The following is a 17,392-nucleotide window of genomic DNA, read 5'->3' as shown; positions in this document are numbered from 1 at the left end:
TACAAGCAACTGTCTACTACAAGCAACTGTCTACTACAAGCAACTGTCTACTACAAGCAACTGTCTACTACAAGCAACTGTCTACTACAAGCAACCACCAGCATAAGCATTAATATTTATCAAGCATCAGCACCTGTTAAGCACTAGCACCTTTTAAAGCCTTAACATCTATCAAGCGTCAGCATCTATCAGCTACTAATAACTATAAGCTACTAACTACTATTAAATCGACGACTGTGGCAATTGTGAACCACCAGGAACTGCCAACCATCAACCATTGAGAACAAGTATGGATGTTTATCACTCATCACCTACCCTCCCCCTAGTACCGCTGTCTAGAGAATCAGATTAGTCACTAGGATCTCTGGTGTTAGGAAAAGTAAAGGGAGGGGGATATATGTATATACATACAGCACGGATGTGCCAGGTCTATGCCATGCGAACTGAGGGGAAGAGAGCAGTAGGCAGTAGGTAGCATTGATTGTCTGGCTTCTCGTGACAGAGGAGGGTGGTTGCTAGCAGTGTTGGATGATGAGACGTAGTGTGGTGTGAGATTCAAGGGGTACTGGCATCGTGTGAAGGAAGGAAAAGTCTATGCATTTGGTATTGTTGTTGTTATCGTCATAAACCTCTGATATCGTCAATCGTCCGTATCATCACATAAACTCACCAGCAAAGCAGTCACCAAACTACACAACACAACACCAAAATCACAATAGTAAATAGTCTCTAGGAATTCATAATGATGTTGATATTTGATCTTCGATACGACCATCCATCTAGGCACTAATGCCCGCAAAAGCGTCAAGACACCCAGGAAAGGAGGTATATTTCTTCTCGCGCCTCTGTCAGATCAATCCCCCCGGCGCCGGACTTCCCATGTTTCGTCATCAATCAACCAGGAAACAATCCAAAGGTAAAAGAAACAAGAACGCCCCAATGCTCCGCTATAACCCATGTTTTTACGTTGGACTCCCGCGCGTGTGTCGTGTGTACATATATGCCAAGCCTGACGAAAGAAGAGAGTTAACCTGACCGCCCGCCTGCCCGCCGATGATGAATGTGCTGAACAATGGAAGTAAAAGCCAGAAAGAAACGGAAACAGAACTCCAGACCCTCGAATCTTGAAGAACATGTGTGTGTGTATATCCCCTGCTACCCAAGAATGCAGACAATGATGAGCGAGCCGTTCAAAGACAGACGCGGGCAGTCGAATGGCGCTGATAGCCCCGCTATAACAATCAAGGTAACAAAGGAAAAGAACACTGAAAGACAGGCACCACTCCGTCCCAGGGAAGACGTATACAACCAATTCGCGCTCATGTACAAACACATGCGTCCCGCAAGAAAGAAGTCAAGGTCGAGCTGACCAAACCATGGCGGGAGAAAAGAAAAACAACAGTGGTGGCCGTGTCGTGGAGAATACATTTCAAACCGCCCTGCGCCGTACCCAAGCGGCATACAGAAACGTAGGAGTGAGAATCGAATTAAGCCGAGCGGACAGAAATCTATTGAGCGAATGAATCCGTGACATGATCTCGCAGAATGACCAGTAAAGATACTAAGTAACGCCGTGCTCGTATGCCTGCTTTCCATAACCAAGTACTAGTATGGTACGATGTGAACAACGTGGACGGATAGAATCAAAGCCTAGCGGGATCGACGTCGGACAAACGTCGTCGCTATTGGTGTGGCAGATGAAGGGTCTAGAAGGGTGGTGGTGGGGTGGGCTAGCTACGACTCGTCCGTGGGTGGTAGTGGCTGCGCATCGTCGCTGGGACCATCTTCGTAGTGAACATGCTTGCCCGGAATGGTTTCCGATCGGGAAACCTTCTCTTCTTCCTGGGCCTGCAGCAACCTCTCTCGTTCTTCTGGAATCTTGTTCTCCTCGTCGCCAGCGGTTGCATCATCGATGATAGCAGAGTCCTCAGTGACGTTCGCAATCTCGGGCGGATTGGACTGGATGGGTGCGTCAGATGGTGCCGTAGACGCTTCTTCCGCGCTCTTCTGCCCCTTGTGGAACCATCCGCCTCGCTCCCACTGTCCGGCTTCGTAGAGACAGTCTTCGCGAGTGGGAGTGTCGACAATGGCGGTCATCAGTTTTGATAGACGATCAAACATGATCGGCTTTAGGATCCAAGCATCGAAACCTGCGAGAACATACGTCTCTCTCTCCCTCTCCACAAGGGAGGCCGAAACAGCAATGATGGGCACTCGACCGCACAGCTCAGCGCGAGCGGACATCGTGCCAGCGTGAGTCTTCTCGAACGAGCGAATCATCTTGGTGGAGGTAAGCCCGTCGACAATGGGCATCTGGGAGCAAGTTAGACCTCGACTATGTGACGGATCAGAATCTCACTTACTTGCATATCCATCAGGACGACATCGAAGCCCTGTGGATCCTCACAGAATGCGCTTGCACACTCTTCTCCATTGACGGTAAGGAAAACTTGGTGACCTTTCTTCTCGAGCCTCTTCTTGATGATCCTACTGTTTACCGGATCATCTTCTGCGACCAGAACCCGAAGATGCTCGGGGCTTGAGCTTTCGGGCTGAGCCTCGATTTTCGCCGGCTCGTCATGAATCTGTCCCAATATCATGCCTTGCGGGGGTTTTGTCGAAATAGGGGAGCCTATTTCGTCAGGCATCTTAATGGCTCTGACTGGATGCCCAGAGTCAGCTACGGATTGTTGTCCAGGTAAGTCCTTTGGTAATGAATGACGGTGCGTGATGACCCGTTCGCTCTCAACCGCTTCGAGGCTCCTTGATCTCGTGCGGACTGGAGAAGTTGGCGCACTGTGCTCTCGGCTGTTTCGTTTGGAGAGCGTCGGTCTCAGCGACTTCGAGCTCATACTACGCTCACTCGAAGGCCGCGACTGCCCCACAAGGTGCGGCTCTTGAATTGCTTCTATCAATCTGTCGACGTCGCTCCTCTGGCTCCTGCCGCTCTTTCCACTCTTTCCACTCATTGCACTCTGGAGGCTACGTAGGCTTTTCGTACTCGTCAGGCTCTTTTGGCTCGTCAGACTCTCCATGCTCTCTTTCCTCGCCACTTTGCTACTACTGCCGTCAGAGTCATTGCGCGACAGGCTTGGGGCAATGAGCATCCTCTCCCCGTCCTCTGGGACGGGGCTCGAGCTGGACTCTCCTTGTGGTGTAAGACTGCCCGGGGATGAAGTGGCTTGTTCTTCGGCGTTCTGTACCTCAGAGTCGGGAATTTCGAACGGAAATTGAATCACGAAGCGGGAGCCCTTCCCCTCTTCGGATTTGAGCCGTAGCTGTCCATTCATGTTGCCGATGATGCGAGCCACCAGCGCAAGGCCGAGACCCAATGTAGGGGCCTCGCCCTTCTCGCCTTGCTTGGGAGTTGGAGCGATAGCATCTTCCAACAAGCCAGCTGGTTCGGATTGCACCTGCTCAAGTTCGTTGAAAAGCTTATCCAGAGTCTCTGAGTTCATGCCAACGCCTGTATCCGTCACAGCAACTTCGATGTCCACGCGACCCGGGCTCGGCTTGGACGCAACGTACATCTCAACCTTGATACCCCCTTCCGTGGTATTTTGTATCGCATTGGCGGTGATGTTAGAGATTGCTTGCCGAACACGTCGCTGATCTCCAATGACGTGTGAGGGTAGTTCTGGATACTCAATCACGTCGTAGGCGATGTTCTTGCGTCGAGCATCTCCCTGGAACATATCGGTGGCCTCTTTCAGAGTGGCGCGCAGGTCGAACGTTTCTCCCTTGATCAGTGGAACACCTTCTTCTGTTTTGGTGAGATCAAGGAGATCGTTGATTACATAGATGAGTGATTTCGAAGCGGAATGTGATCTTGATAGGTTTTCTCTCGTCTCATTGTCCAGTGATCCCTCGAGTGCGATTTCCAGGTAATTGATGATGGCGTTGAGAGGTGTACGGACTTCGTGTGCCGAATTCGCCAACAACAGGCGCGTAAGCTGGCTGCTCTGCAAGGCCGCCTCTTTCTGCCGCCAAACCTCGATGAACTTTCCGTACACGAGACACAAAACCGCAGCAGTCTCTATTTCTTCTTCAGACCACTCTCGGCACATGCCGACCACTGTCTCGGACCATGTCTTGAAACTTGTTCGAGGCTCCAAGTAGCCCTCTGTGCCTTCTTTGATGAACTTTTCGTACGGATTGCCTGCCCACTTCACCTCCTTCAACTGCCCTTTGCGGAAGAAAACGATGAAGTCGCTACCCCCGACTGAAAGTGGCACTATGAGCAACCCAGCAATGACCTGGAATCCTGGTGGGTATCGTAAATCGGGAAAATCTTGGGAGATATTGGTCGATGTCATCACGGCCTCGATCTTTCGCATCCTCAGATACTCTAGCATGGCCAAGGCCTCTTGCGACTGTTCGAGCTTTCCGAGGAACTTCGTCTCATCTCTAATGGAAAGAAGGCCAAAGTCTGCATTGAAGAGTTTCAGAAGATCGTCTGAAGAAGCTATGATGTAGCCGGATGGATTGTGTTGTGTCGGAACTGTGTTGATTAGCTTCCTAGCCTGCAATCTCGAAGCATACGACAATCTTTCGATGTTTCTAGATGCAGTATCGCCAACCAATCGACACATCTTCCGTATCGGAAAAGACACGCGCATTCCCTTGCCACCGTAGGAATGACACGCAATGAGGCCCCATAGCTCGTTGAAGGCGTTTATTGATATTGACATGGATGATCGCACTGCCATGTTCCCGAGATACTTCAGATGGATTGGGGACATTGCGCGGAGGTAGGAATGTGTCAGATCGAGAGGAGTCTCCAAATCCTCGGGAGTTCGACAGACGAGTCTGGCGGTTTCCAGGTCTCGATCGTATAGCATGCGCACCCTGTTCAGCTTGTACAGCTCTCTGGCCTGCTTTGGAATGTCAGATGCCGGAAAATTAAGGCCTTTGTATAAATCTTTGGTCGCTCGCGGATCCACAAGCTCCGTAACAACCCGACCGTTGAAGGTTTGGTCGAATTGGTATATCATCACGCGATGGAAGCCTGTGAGCTCTTTCACCACACCAACCAATACTCTGAGAAATGTTTCGAGATTCGCGGCTGCTGCGAGCTGTTCCTGCACCTGTGACATGATGTTGAAGACTTCCATTGCAGCCGCCTCGCCCTTCCTTTTCCTGGCACTTCTCAGCACTCTCAGTGGTCTACTCTTGTTTTCCGTGCTCTCCAAAAATTCCTCGGGGGTGGGTTCACTGTTTAGCGTGTCCTCGGGAAGCTCCGGCGTCATATCGTTCGGAGGTACAAGAGGATGTAGTTGGTCGTCCTCGATTTCGAACTCGCAAATGATGAGGCCAGGATTGGCTGGGTTTTGGTGTATCGCACACCACAATTTCGAGCGTGTCTTGCCGATCTTTAATGTTAGAGTGAAGACCTCTGGTCCATTGCTCGCCACATCAGCATCTTCGTCCTTGATGAAATCGATATGGTCGATGAGATTGTCCGCTTGCTCCTCACCCAGGATGTCTGTGAAACTCTCCAGAGCGAACAACTCTCTCGGTGATCGCCCCAATACTCGCATCGAGTTCTCGCTGGCAATGCGAACTGGCAGGACCCCCGCTTCGGCAGTGTCCTCCAGGGCGACCAATACACCAAAACCCTGCACTGCGCCTGGAATATGTATTGGCTCGTCCTCGCACCGTTGCAGGGCGTCGCCATCTCGGCCTGTGATTACAGCGTGACCGCCCTCCGTCATGACATGTTTGAACCTGTGGGTGATCAAGGGCCCAGGATCGCCCAGACTGCTCGCCACGCTCTTTGCAGAAGATTCAGCGCCAACTGTCGGAACATTATCCTGACATACGGACGACGGGCGGCTGTTGTCCCCACCGCCTCCCGTGATCACATCATTGAAAAAATGCGCTGGTAACCGTGGCGGACCCAATTTCATGCCATCCTTCTTTTCTCGCGGCGGGGTCGGTTCTGGTGCAGACGGTGTCTCTTCGCCGTGCGGAGTTGATGCCGAGATGGATCGGATTGGGAGTCGTGAGGACCATGACGATGCTGAGGCGGAGGAGCCTTGGGAGGGCCGCCGTGCCTCGCTCGGTATGCGAGATTCGCTGATCTTCGAGTAAGGGTGGAAGTAGTCGCCTTGCGGGCGCTGCGAAGGCGTTGGTGTAGGGTCTACCGATACGACGCTTCGGACGGGGAAGACACGATCTGTGGCGGACGGACTGAGCGCCGAACCTTCTGAGGGGGACATGACTGCGGAGGAGGATGGCATGGACGCAAGTGGGGAAGACCACATCTTGGTGTTCTCCTGGGTGGGCGAGGTTGGGGATCGCTCTGGTCCAGGCCCGCGACCGGGAGCGAAGTCGATGGTGGAAGTCTCATTTTCGAGACCCGATCGAGACGGTGGACGTTCTTGATCTGAAGACATGAAGACTGCGCTTCAGCTTCTCTCCAGAGAGAAGTGAGCGCAAACGGTAGGAACGGGGAGGCGGGAAGGGCCGAGATTGGAGGGGTGGGTGTGGGATCGAATTGAGGTCGCGACCACGATGTTTCGCGCACACAAAGAAGCTACGAGTCCATGGATATGCGAGGTGGTTGCGTATGACGTTTATTGTGTGTCGGAACGGAGCACAGGTTTCCTGGCATCCACTAATATGAATGCCCCCACGAAACTTGGCCTGTCCTGGGAATGAAATGGATGCTGCAGTCGCTTGGCTATGCAGGGTAAAAAGCCGATGTACGAATCCGTCGGCGGCGATTCGAGGCGGAATTGAGGCCAAGTCGGGGGTCTCTTGTATCTGTTGCTCCACGAGAGGCGATGTGTGTATATGAGGTATCAGTGTCGGCGGTCGGGAGGAGGAGGGGGGGCTAGGTGTGGCGGGATAGCACCGGTGTGGGGTCCGTGTCGCATGCAAATGTGAGAAAATAGGATTCGGATATCGGGTAGGGAAGAGGATCGAGGTGAAGAGGTAGAGACGTAGGAGAGGTACTCTGTAGAGAGTTGGAGGGAGGAAAGGAGGTTGAGTGGGAGAAGAGGAGGGAGAGAAGGAGAAGGAGAAGGTGTTGGAGTGTGGAGGTAATAATGATATCTAGCAGAATCGGTAATGGCGGTGGTTGTCGGCGGCGGAAGTAGTGAATAGCAAGCAGCGAACCGTTATTTCCACTGACGATAGCGCGAGAAGCGAAGGAAACTTGGGCTGCTTAGAACAGTTAGAGTGGGCTCGTTGTCGGGGCAGTTGGAGTCAGGATATGAAGAAGGCTATAAGGCGGCGATTATACAGTCGTGATAGTGGAGTGGAGGTAGGTGGGTAGGGTAGGCTGGTGACGAGGATGACGAGGATGATGATGTTGTGGATTTGAATGTGGATATGGGTATGGAGGAGGGAGAGTGAATGGGTGAGTGTGGGCGGCGAGGCGAAGGAGAATGATGAGGCAATAGGATGGGATAGGGAAGGAACGACACACAAGAGGGTCGATGGGTTTACTCACTAAACTACGAACAGGTAGACAAGGACAAGGTCAGGGACAAGGAGGGAAAGAGGGAAGGTACGGCAGAGAATGGATTGGAACGGAGATTTCACAAAGCACGGTAGAAGGCAGGATAGTATTTGCTAGGTTGGAGCGAACTATGGCGTAGTACCGCAGAACGGAAATATGTAGAGAAAATATGGCGGAGAGGTGGTTAGGGAAGGAAGGAAGAAGAGAGAAGGAGATGCGAGTGGACAGGCATTAGAAGACTACGAGGAGAGGAGGGGTGGAACATGGTAGGATCTACGAGCAGTCCCTTGTAGTGGGATGCAGCGAAAAAAAAGAGGGACAGATGTAACTACTAGAGATGGAAGAGAATAGATGGAGAGGGATCTTGTGAGTTTTCCAAGAGAGTTGCACGGTAAGAAACCAGATTGAATGCATGTGGCTCACGAATGTCGATCTCCCACCAGGGCCGATGGTCATGTAGCATGCTGCATGTTGGTAGGCGATCGACACTATGGATACCACACACGGGAAGGGGGATTAGCGCAAGACGGCTCCTTCATTGGCTCAATGGATTGGACATAGGTTGCCCGCCCGTGTCCTGAATGAGTGGGAGAACTGCGGGCGATGGAATGAAATACGCGGAGACGCCGTAACATAGTTATCTGCTTGGCATCATATAAATTGTTAGTTGGGACAAGTATGTAGGTGTGCACTCAGTGTATACGTCTGATGAAGTATGTGATGAGGGATGGTGGCTATTGTGAAAGGTGAGATGTGGGCGATGTGGTCCGGTAGCGATGATCAGGGTCTTCTCCCTCGAACGATGGGATGGGATGGGATGGGATGGTGAATCGGAATAATCGGTACCTTTATGGTGGTAATTGTGGGAAATGTGGTTGCGGTGGAGGCGGAGATGGGGGGACTCGGCCGACAAATCATGAGGATTCCTCAATCGAAATGTGAAAATTCGATTCAACCCTCGATTACATAATACTCCCAGTATCGTCCATAACTAGTTTAGCGTATTCGAGAGTTCACTGTAGCTACCTGCCAGTTCATACCTCTCGTAATCTTAAAACATGTATCATTCATGAAGTGCACAAACTACTAACTGCAGCCATTACCTCTGAATGAAAATCAAGGGTTTCGGTCTCGGTGAAATTGAATTGTCGGAGATCCATTCATTCCAATATTCAGGGTCATATCTTTACCAGAACTGGAGCATCAAGGACGATCGGTTGAGCCACCCTCGCCACTTCATCAACGCCACAACGACAAAGTCACCCCACATTCTCGCCCTATCTCGCCTTGTCTTGTGGAGTCTGCACAAGTCATTACTCGCAAGTTATCTGCACAAGGTATTACCCTACAGCGATTGCGTATGTCTTTTCTTATTTTCTCAGGGTCGACCTCAGTGGCGTTGTTGATTATCACCGACCACCTCCGATCACAAGTTTTTGACGTCATCGGACGGAAGAGGATAATCTAATCCTCCGAACCCTTTCTCTCTTCACCTCGTCAGTGCATAGTGATCCCTACCCGAGTAGGGATCTTGTCCTTTCGTACTAAAGAATTTCATGTATTATGAGATCAGACCCGTTGTGTATCAACGTTCTGCCTGTCATGATACTCGCCTTCCTCGTCACCTCGTCATTCCACAGCGGTCCTACTCGTAAGAGGCGCACATGTAACTGTCAGTATCGGTATCAGCCGTATTAGGGTCAGGCTCCCAAGCTCACATGGATCATCCGCCCCTCCACCATCATCACTGAACTCATGGTACAGCATTAGCCTGGGCACTACTGTCATTCTGACTGACACTCATGCTATGCATCCATTCAATTTCATCATTCTCAAGTTTCCTCACTTATCCAATCCTCATTCCTATTTTCACCATGTCTCAACTGACACTCGCCATCTTGAACGAGGGGTGAGACATGATGCATCCAGCCCGTCGCCTCGGCTCGCTACATAGAACACCCACCACTATTGGATTACACTACGAGTAATAATCTAACTCAAAGCCGGAATTGGTTGTAGGTGTGCGTCCTACATGTCTATGTGTCTCACGGAATTGCTCCGTACTAGACTAGACCTACTTACCTCGTACCATCGCCGAGCACAAATCAACCGCTTGCATGCTGCTACATGTTTCACAGTTTGACTCTGTTTCATTGAGTACTTACTCTACTGGGTAACTTTCATTGCATCTTCCATCGCATCATGAATCCCTAGAACATACAAATAACCATTGCCAAGCGCCATGTCTGCCTTCTGTACCCCGTTGGCAGAGGAGCATTCTTTTACACGTGCAATGCTGCTTCACCGCTTTCAACCACTATCACCATACACCAACCTGGGTATACTTCCGATTACAGCTACAACTACCAGCAACTAAGTACAACTACTAGTATACGTTTTCTGTACCCCAATGAATCACCTGCAGTGTATGAACCAGTTATTCGATGTATATCTCGCTTTGACGGAGGCCTCCGCGTTGTAGCTCCTCCTCCTTGGGGCCGCGGACCTCCCTTTGACTGCCCGCTCTGTGACACACAAACGACGTTATTCAAAAACCATCAGGCCGCAGAATCAGCGACAACAGAGACAACAGAGCAGACAACAACAATTAACAACACTCACCACCAACTCGTTGGCACCTCAGAGACTCCACTGCATGCATTGAAAACCGTCTGTTCCGCCAATCGCGCCGTTCCGAACACGCCACCCACCGCCGCCCGACGCAGAACTCCTGCTCATACACGCACACCGCACTAGCCGTACTCCACCCAAACCGCCATCTCATCCCAACTTCCTCCCTTTGCCTGCACCTCTATCAACATTTTCACAACCACCATAACCACCACCGCAACCTCGACTCTGACCGCACTGTCTCTCCTCCCAGCGATCGCGTTCTTCCCCCGTACATATTCCGCCACCCCATGCCGGCCAACGATCGCAATAGATCCCTCAACATCCTCGTCGCCGTCACCGACCCGTCCTCGCTCAAGTTCGGCGGCGGCATCATCTCCCGCCTGCAGCGCGTCGACAATGTCTCTCTCAAGGTCATAGCCTGCTGCGATCTCCCCAGCTCCGCCCACATCAACGTCCCCTCCTGCCTGGAAAATGTCTGGCACCGCTACAAGAGCGACGAGTGCGCGAAGCCCGAGTGGCACGAAAGCTTCATGGACACCCGAGTCGCGGAATATTGCATGTGGGCCGACCTGCTGGTGCTGGCACCCCTCGACGCAGAGAACATAACGCGGATGCTGCACGGCTTCACCAACAACCTCCACCTACAGATCCTGCGGAGCTGGGACGTCTCGAAGAAGATACTTCTCATCCCGGGCATGTCCACCCTCATGTGGGAGAACCCAATGTCAAGGAAGCAGATCAGCAAGATACGGCGGAAATGGAATTGGATCCGGGTACTGCCCCCATACCTCTGGACATTCGACAGTCAAGGCCGGAAGAACCAAGCGTGGGAAGGCTCACGCGCCTTCAACGAATCCATCCAAACCCAGATCGACCTCATGGCGGTCGGCGACCGGACGATAAGCCTACCCATCGCACATCTCCCCACCCTCACGCCCACGAAAAGCAAAGGCCCACGCCTCCCCCCAGAACTCTGGTCGATGATCCTAGAATTCACCGAGGACTGGGAACTCGCCGCGACCCTAAACATCCACACCACCCTCCCCATCCCCCCAGAATGGCGCCAATCCGCCAGCGAAGAGGGCCCCAAAACCCTCATGCAAAAGCTCGAATGGACCCTCCTCACCAGCACCTACTCCGAAATCTCCACGTTCTTCGACACCGACAAGCCCACGCGCATCTCCCGCCTCGGAATTGAAGTCATAATGCGCTTCGGCATGGTTCCCGTACTCCGCCACCTCGAATTCTACCACAAGGAACTCTTCTGGGGCACATTCGGCCACGCCTTCCTCCCGCACAAAGCCTCCGTGTTCGGCAAGACGGAAATCCTCGAATACTGGCGCACCTCGCCCACCTTCCTCACGAAAGAATACTCCCCGACCGCCATGGACAACGCCTCGCGCTCGGGCTCCATCCAAGCCCTCGAATGGTGGTACAACTCCGGCCTGCCCCTCAAATACACCGAAGCCGCCCTCGAGCAAGCCAGCTCCCAAGGCCACATCCAAGTCCTCAACTGGTGGAAACAACACTCCATGTACCGCTCTACCCCTCCCACCTCACCTCCCTCCCCTTCCACCACAACCCCCTCTCCCGCCCAACAGCAAGACCTCCCCCTCAAAGTCGGCAAATCCATAATCTACGCCACGCAAGCCGGCAGCCTGCCCGCAGTACACTTCTGGGTCGAATCCTCCATCCCGTTCTCCCACGAAGACTCCATCGCGAAGCTGGCCTCCACCCACGGCCACACGCACGTCCTCGCCTACTGGCGCAAGCTGCGCGGCGAGAAAATGCTCTTCGACAACCAGGTCCTGGTCGGCCCGACCAAGATGGGCCACGCCGTCGTGCTGGAGTGGTGGAAGCGCAGCGGGCTGAGGGTCGAGTACAAGACGTGCGACATCGAGGAGGCGCTGGAGGATGGGGTGGAGGGCGAGAAGGGGGAGGGGGTGAGGAAGTGGTGGGCGCTTAATGGGTTGAATTTGGGGGTTGGGACGAGTGAGTGGATGAGGGTGAAGATTTTGGGGAGTTGAGGGGGTGGAAGGACATACTGTTGATTGTATGTAGACTGACTGGTTGTTTGGGGAAACGGATCTACCGCTTACGGAGGGATTCTCATGGGGAAAAGGAGGGGATATCAAAAAGTAAAGCGAAGTACCACTACGAATCTTCCCATTCGTATCCAAAATAATCCACCCGCGCTATTAATGATTGAATGAACGAATCTAAGAGTTTACCAACGACTGTGCCTTTTCTCTGCTTCCTTCCCGTTCCCCCGTTGATATCCGATTCATACACCAGCGTAGGTACTGTTCATCCCTGATGGCAAATCCCAACCCAACATATCAAATACGCTGCAGCGTGACAGTCTCATCTCTCTCATTCCTGACCAGCCGGACAGTCAATCTTGGATTTTCTCTCGTGCGGTCGGGAGGGGCAGTGTTGCTGTGGTCGTGGCTATCACTGGCACTGTTACTATCTCCGTCGTTGATGTTGGTATCACTTCGCGGTGCGTGAAGTAACAATGGAAGATTCCCCCCAGTACGGGATGGTTGTGTTTGTCTGTTCACGGTGGAACCTGAGCGCGGATGAGGCGAAGTAGTATTGCGGCCGTTTCGAGGTTCTGGAGAGCGACTCGGACGATGGCGATGCGCTGGTCTTGACGACGATGAGGTCTTATGACCGACTTCCGCGCCCCCGAAGACGAAGTTCATGCTTTCGTCCCGTGATAGCGAGGGTTGCTTGAAGAATGAGGTCGATGGTCTTCTTGTCCTTGATACTCCTTCTCGTCCGACGGGGACACTGTCGATACCGCTCCCATGGTCGCGATGATGTGAATCGACTCTTCGATGTCTGCGTGAATCCACTTCCGGTTCGTCGTTCGACACACCGCCGTTTCCCCTTTTCAACACTGCCACCGACACTGACCTGGACTTCGCCCTCATCTTCGCCTTTACCTTCGACGCAGAAGAACCACCCATCCCCCTCACCTCTCCTCCACGCCCTCCATCACCACCCAACGAAACCCGACTTAACATCCCCCTCAACCTCCCCTCCCGCTCCTCACTAACCCTCTTCCCCTTCCCCCGCCGCCTCCTCACAACCTCCCACTCCCCACCCCTCTCCTCTCGCCTCCTCTTATGCTCCTTCTCCTTCGACAGCTCTCCCCTCCGCTGAACCCAATACCCACTACTGCCCCAACCCCTCGTAACAACAATGCCCCTCCCAAACCTCGAAACAGGCATGTAAACCCTCTCATACGCTCCCTTTCCCCTCCTCTTCCTTCCCGTGTCCTCCTCCCGGCGAATAGGGTTGGCGTAGTAGTAGTGCACGCCCGCGCGCTCGCCGTCGTGGTGGGGGATAGCGGAGCCGCGGCGGCGGATGCGGACGTACCGCCGGCGGGTGCGCGCGGTGTGGGAGGTAGGGACGGGACGTTGGGTGCGGTGGCCGGAGATGAGGTGTAGGAGGGTGGTGAGGGGGCCGTGGGTTAGGAGGGTGTGGAGGAGGGTTGGGGTGGGGGGGTTGTGGTGTGGCATTTTTAGGGGTTGATGCGTGTGTGAGCGAGTGTGTGTGTATGTGTGGGTGGGGGAGATGGTGATGTGTAGTGAATGGTATGATCGATGGAGAGGATCTTGTGTTGAGATGTTGGGTTCGCCATGGTGAAGGGATTGGAGGGCAGGTAGGGAGTGCTTGCTTGTTGTGTATGTGCCTTCTCTTTCGGGGGGCTAGAAGGAAGCGGTGGTGAAAAGAAGGTCGGGTTTGAGATGTTGGGTCTCGATGTCGTTGACTTGGTAAGTGTAGTTGTTAGGAGTTCCTGGTATGGCTTCTATGAGTTCGTCTACTTTTTTTTGGACAGAAGAATATCATCATGATAGGGGTGGAGTAGAGTTGTCTTGAGGAGCATGTGGATGAACGTTGAGAGGCAGTGCGGCTTAACGCCTGGCTTGTTACTTCATGGGGAATGAATGAGTAGTCATAGCGATACTTAAAGTTGGAAGCAAATTTGGCCAATGTGTAATAGGGGATAATGTCATAAGGCAGACGAATGGACCATCTCCACCCGCCTGTATTCATTGCTAGTGTCTTGCCTACTGTATACGCTTTTCCATTCGATTCCCTACAAATCCAAAACGGCTGACAAGATCTGGGGTATAACGAAAACACCATCGTCAATCATTCGTCCACGAGGGCAATCAACCGCCCTCAGACGCAAAGACTCAAAAACTCGAAGTGACTGCCCGCTCGCTCGCTCGCTTTAGACGCTCACATATCCTCCGCCGCAATCGCAATCCCCTTCTCCCCAGCACTAAGATTAAACACCCACTTGACGCCCTTATCGTCGTCCCTCTGACGAAGCACGACATCGACATCGTCGTCCGGCTTCGGCATCGCGGCCGTCATGGGCGCCTTCTCGGTCGTCATCTCCTTCCACGCTGTGCCCTTCGCAACGGGCTGGATGTCGAATCTGAGCGTCAGCATCGCCACGAGGACGAGAACTTCTGTGATCGCGAAGTGGCGGCCAGGGCACAGCGTCGTGCCGCCGCCGAACGCGCGGAAGGAGACGGGGTTTGGGCCCTTGAGCTTCGCTTTTGGCACGAAGCGCTCGATGTCGAAGGCGTTGACGTCGAGGGCGCCCCAGAGGTCGGGGTCGGAGTGTTGGACTTGGGAGGGCATGATGACCAGGCTGCCTTTCTTGAGGAGGAAGGGGGGGAGAGAGGGGGTGGAGATGGTGGTGTCGGTCATGACTTGTCTGACGCCGACGCCGACGCTGTGGAGGCGCATTGATTCTTTGAGGGAGGAGAGGAAGAGGGGGGAGGATGTTTTGAGGAGGGAGATGTCGATGTGTTTTGTGGTGGTGGAGGTTTCTGGGGAGGTGGTGGTCTCGACATGTTGGATGATCTCTTCTCTGATGGACGATAGGACGGCTGGGTTTGAGAAGATGTGGTAGATTGCCCAGAAGGCGGTTGGGACTGTGTTCGCGAGGATGGCGATGCCGTTCCCGACTTCGAGCTTCGCGACGTCGGGGATGGGGAACCCGCTCGCGATGTGCCAGTCAAAGCGATTGCGCGTCAGCGTCGCGCCGTGCAGGTAGTCCCCTGACGTGAAGTACTTCTCGAGGATGAGTGCATTTCGCTGGCGGGCTTCGAGGCAGGGTTTCGCGAAGATGGTGGGGAAGACACCGAGAGAGAGGGTCGGTACGCCGGCTTCGTACTCCCTGTGTATATGTGTGTCAGTTGAAACTGTCCTTGTATTGGCTTGAGTGGCAGACGAACCAGAACGACCGTCTGAACCCAGCATCTCGATATGGGTTTTTGTCACCATAGACGCCATCCGTCGTCGCGACCCCCACAGCCTCCTTGACCCACTCGAACAACGCTACCTCTTTCTCCTCACCCCCTGAGACAATGATCTCAACTTCTTTCGCTAACCGCTGGATCATCGTTCTGTTCATTTCATCTAGACTCTCTCCCGGCGATAAGGCCTTGTAGCTCGTGTGGCTTGGGCTGGGTGCAGAATTGGCCGCCGCCTGCCACTCGTCCAAAAGCCTCTTCTGGACATCTTGCGCCTCCTGCGATGTCCCACAAATGAGACCCGAGAACTTGTCAGTCACAGCCTGGAAGGTGAGGGCCTTGAAGTTCTTCTGCACTGCCGAGATGAGCTGCGGGGTGTTGACGATGTAGAGGCGAGTGCCAGGGAGTCGCAAAGTATAGATTGGTAAGCGATATTTGTCCCTGTAATCATGGTTATCATCATATTCTACCAGCAAAATCCTCTCGGGAGATTTCTTTTTCTGGACGTCTTCGACGCAAGTCACGTGTTCAGATCGAATGCATCCATTGCGGTGGGGGCAGTGACGCCTTCAACTGAGCGGAGGATGGGAATTTTGAAACAAAACATTGTTGCGCGGTGCGTGGTGGGATACCAACCTCAGCAGAGAATAGTACTTGTTCTTGTGTCTCAGGGAGCCGACGACGGGCGTGACGAATGGTATCGCTGTCTCTATCACTGGCGGTTCTCGCGTGTCCTGCGTTAGGCGCAGCAGTTGTGACACCAAAATGTATAGCGCTGCGACGCCGGTCAGAGCGACTATCGCAATCGTGTGCATGGTGTCAGGGATAATTAGGATGTAGCCAGGCGGGATGAAGCAGTCAGACTGCTCACGATGGCGAGGGGTATCGTGCAGAATTAAGACGAATGAAGAGGAAAAGGAATAGGAAGAGGAGTGGAATAGGGGATGAAGAAGCCGAGATGAGGTGATATGGGATTGTTATGTAGCGTAGACGTTGGCGTATGCAGATGAAGGTGTCATTGTAGAATGCAGAATGTTAGGGTTTAGGGTAAAAGGTCAAGCGTAATGAAGCGTCAAAAAGTAATTAACTGTATGGACTCCGAAGGTAAATAGGTAGTCGGTCGATGATAGTCGTAGGCTTATTCCAAATTAATCCACCAACCCTGCCAAAAGAGGGAAACGCCTCCAACATGCTTAAGCGCGGCAGCATACACAGTACCTAGGTATTTCGTCCTTCTATTCTACAACATCCATCAATCCATCCATCCATCCTACATGCTCTGTAACCAGCTCCACCTCAATCCATGCCCATCCAGACCCTCAGCCCCGCGCCTAAATTTGATGATAAACCGATAGAAGACAATTGGTGTAAACGAGATGCGAGAAACGATAGCCAACACACAAAACCATTGTGTCGGACCGTCCGGTGCTATGTTTGGCGACAACAACTGTTGATTTTCTTACACAGAATGTAGGATGTACGCAGTAGTAACTATACTCTAGAGTATGTTGAACGAAGGGCGTCTAGGATTGTTTACCGCTTCGGGAAGCCGATAAGTCAAATCATCCTTGCAGTCAACAAGCGACCCGTCACTAATGTTCGATTGGGGAAATAGGTCATCAGTCTGACGGTGAACAGCTGTTCTCTTACCTACTAGTATACACCACAGATCTCATAGGTACTCACCCTCTATCTCATGAACCTTCGACCTTACACACTGTACACCGTTCGCCATTATTGTCCAACATATGCTGTCATGGATGTTCATGCAATATCACTCTCACACAACATGCGTCAGGTCAACGAGGGACCATTCGTGTTACAGACCTAGACGCAGTCACGATCACGATCCCCATCATCATCACGGTTACGGTCACGTTCACAGAGCTGGTGACGATGATGATGATGGAAGAATCTGAAATGTTAACGCATACATGAGAACTCGCAAAACTCCTGCTATCCTCCAACCGGAATAACGCCATGGCAATAGGTGGGCCACATTAGA

The 17,392-nt window shown here is 52.7% G+C and overlaps 4 protein-coding genes across 4 annotated transcripts; 1 reads left to right on the top strand and 3 right to left on the bottom strand.

The window, feature by feature from the left end:
- Positions 1–1,734: 1,734 nt before the first annotated feature.
- BU24DRAFT_358360 (uncharacterized protein) lies at positions 1,735–6,221 on the bottom strand (the record flags this gene model as incomplete). The annotated part of the gene is made up of 2 exons (XM_033523992.1): positions 1,735–2,313; positions 2,364–6,221. The coding sequence occupies 2 exons, from the start codon at positions 6,219–6,221 to the stop codon at positions 1,735–1,737; spliced, it is 4,437 nt and encodes a 1,478-aa protein (XP_033377864.1).
- A 4,168-nt stretch (positions 6,222–10,389) lies between these two features.
- On the top strand, positions 10,390–12,129 carry BU24DRAFT_414843 (flavo protein; the record flags this gene model as incomplete). Its single annotated transcript, XM_033526249.1, has 1 exon — positions 10,390–12,129. The coding sequence occupies one exon, from the start codon at positions 10,390–10,392 to the stop codon at positions 12,127–12,129; it is 1,740 nt and encodes a 579-aa protein (XP_033377863.1).
- Positions 12,130–12,441: 312 nt separating this feature from the next.
- BU24DRAFT_455489 (uncharacterized protein) lies at positions 12,442–13,632 on the bottom strand (the record flags this gene model as incomplete). The annotated part of the gene is made up of 1 exon (XM_033531373.1): positions 12,442–13,632. The coding sequence occupies one exon, from the start codon at positions 13,630–13,632 to the stop codon at positions 12,442–12,444; it is 1,191 nt and encodes a 396-aa protein (XP_033377862.1).
- A 727-nt stretch (positions 13,633–14,359) lies between these two features.
- Positions 14,360–15,824, bottom strand: BU24DRAFT_357961 (cytochrome P450; the record flags this gene model as incomplete). Its single annotated transcript, XM_033523979.1, has 2 exons — positions 14,360–15,307; positions 15,366–15,824. Coding segments are annotated over 2 exons (1,407 nt in total), but the record flags the coding sequence as incomplete, so codon positions are not given.
- Between the last annotated feature and the right edge of the window lie 1,568 nt (positions 15,825–17,392).

Source organism: Aaosphaeria arxii (assembly GCF_010015735.1).
Source record: "Aaosphaeria arxii CBS 175.79 unplaced genomic scaffold BU24scaffold_13, whole genome shotgun sequence".
NCBI classification, from domain to species: domain Eukaryota; kingdom Fungi; phylum Ascomycota; class Dothideomycetes; order Pleosporales; genus Aaosphaeria; species Aaosphaeria arxii.
This window is presented reverse-complemented; position numbering and strand designations above follow the sequence as displayed.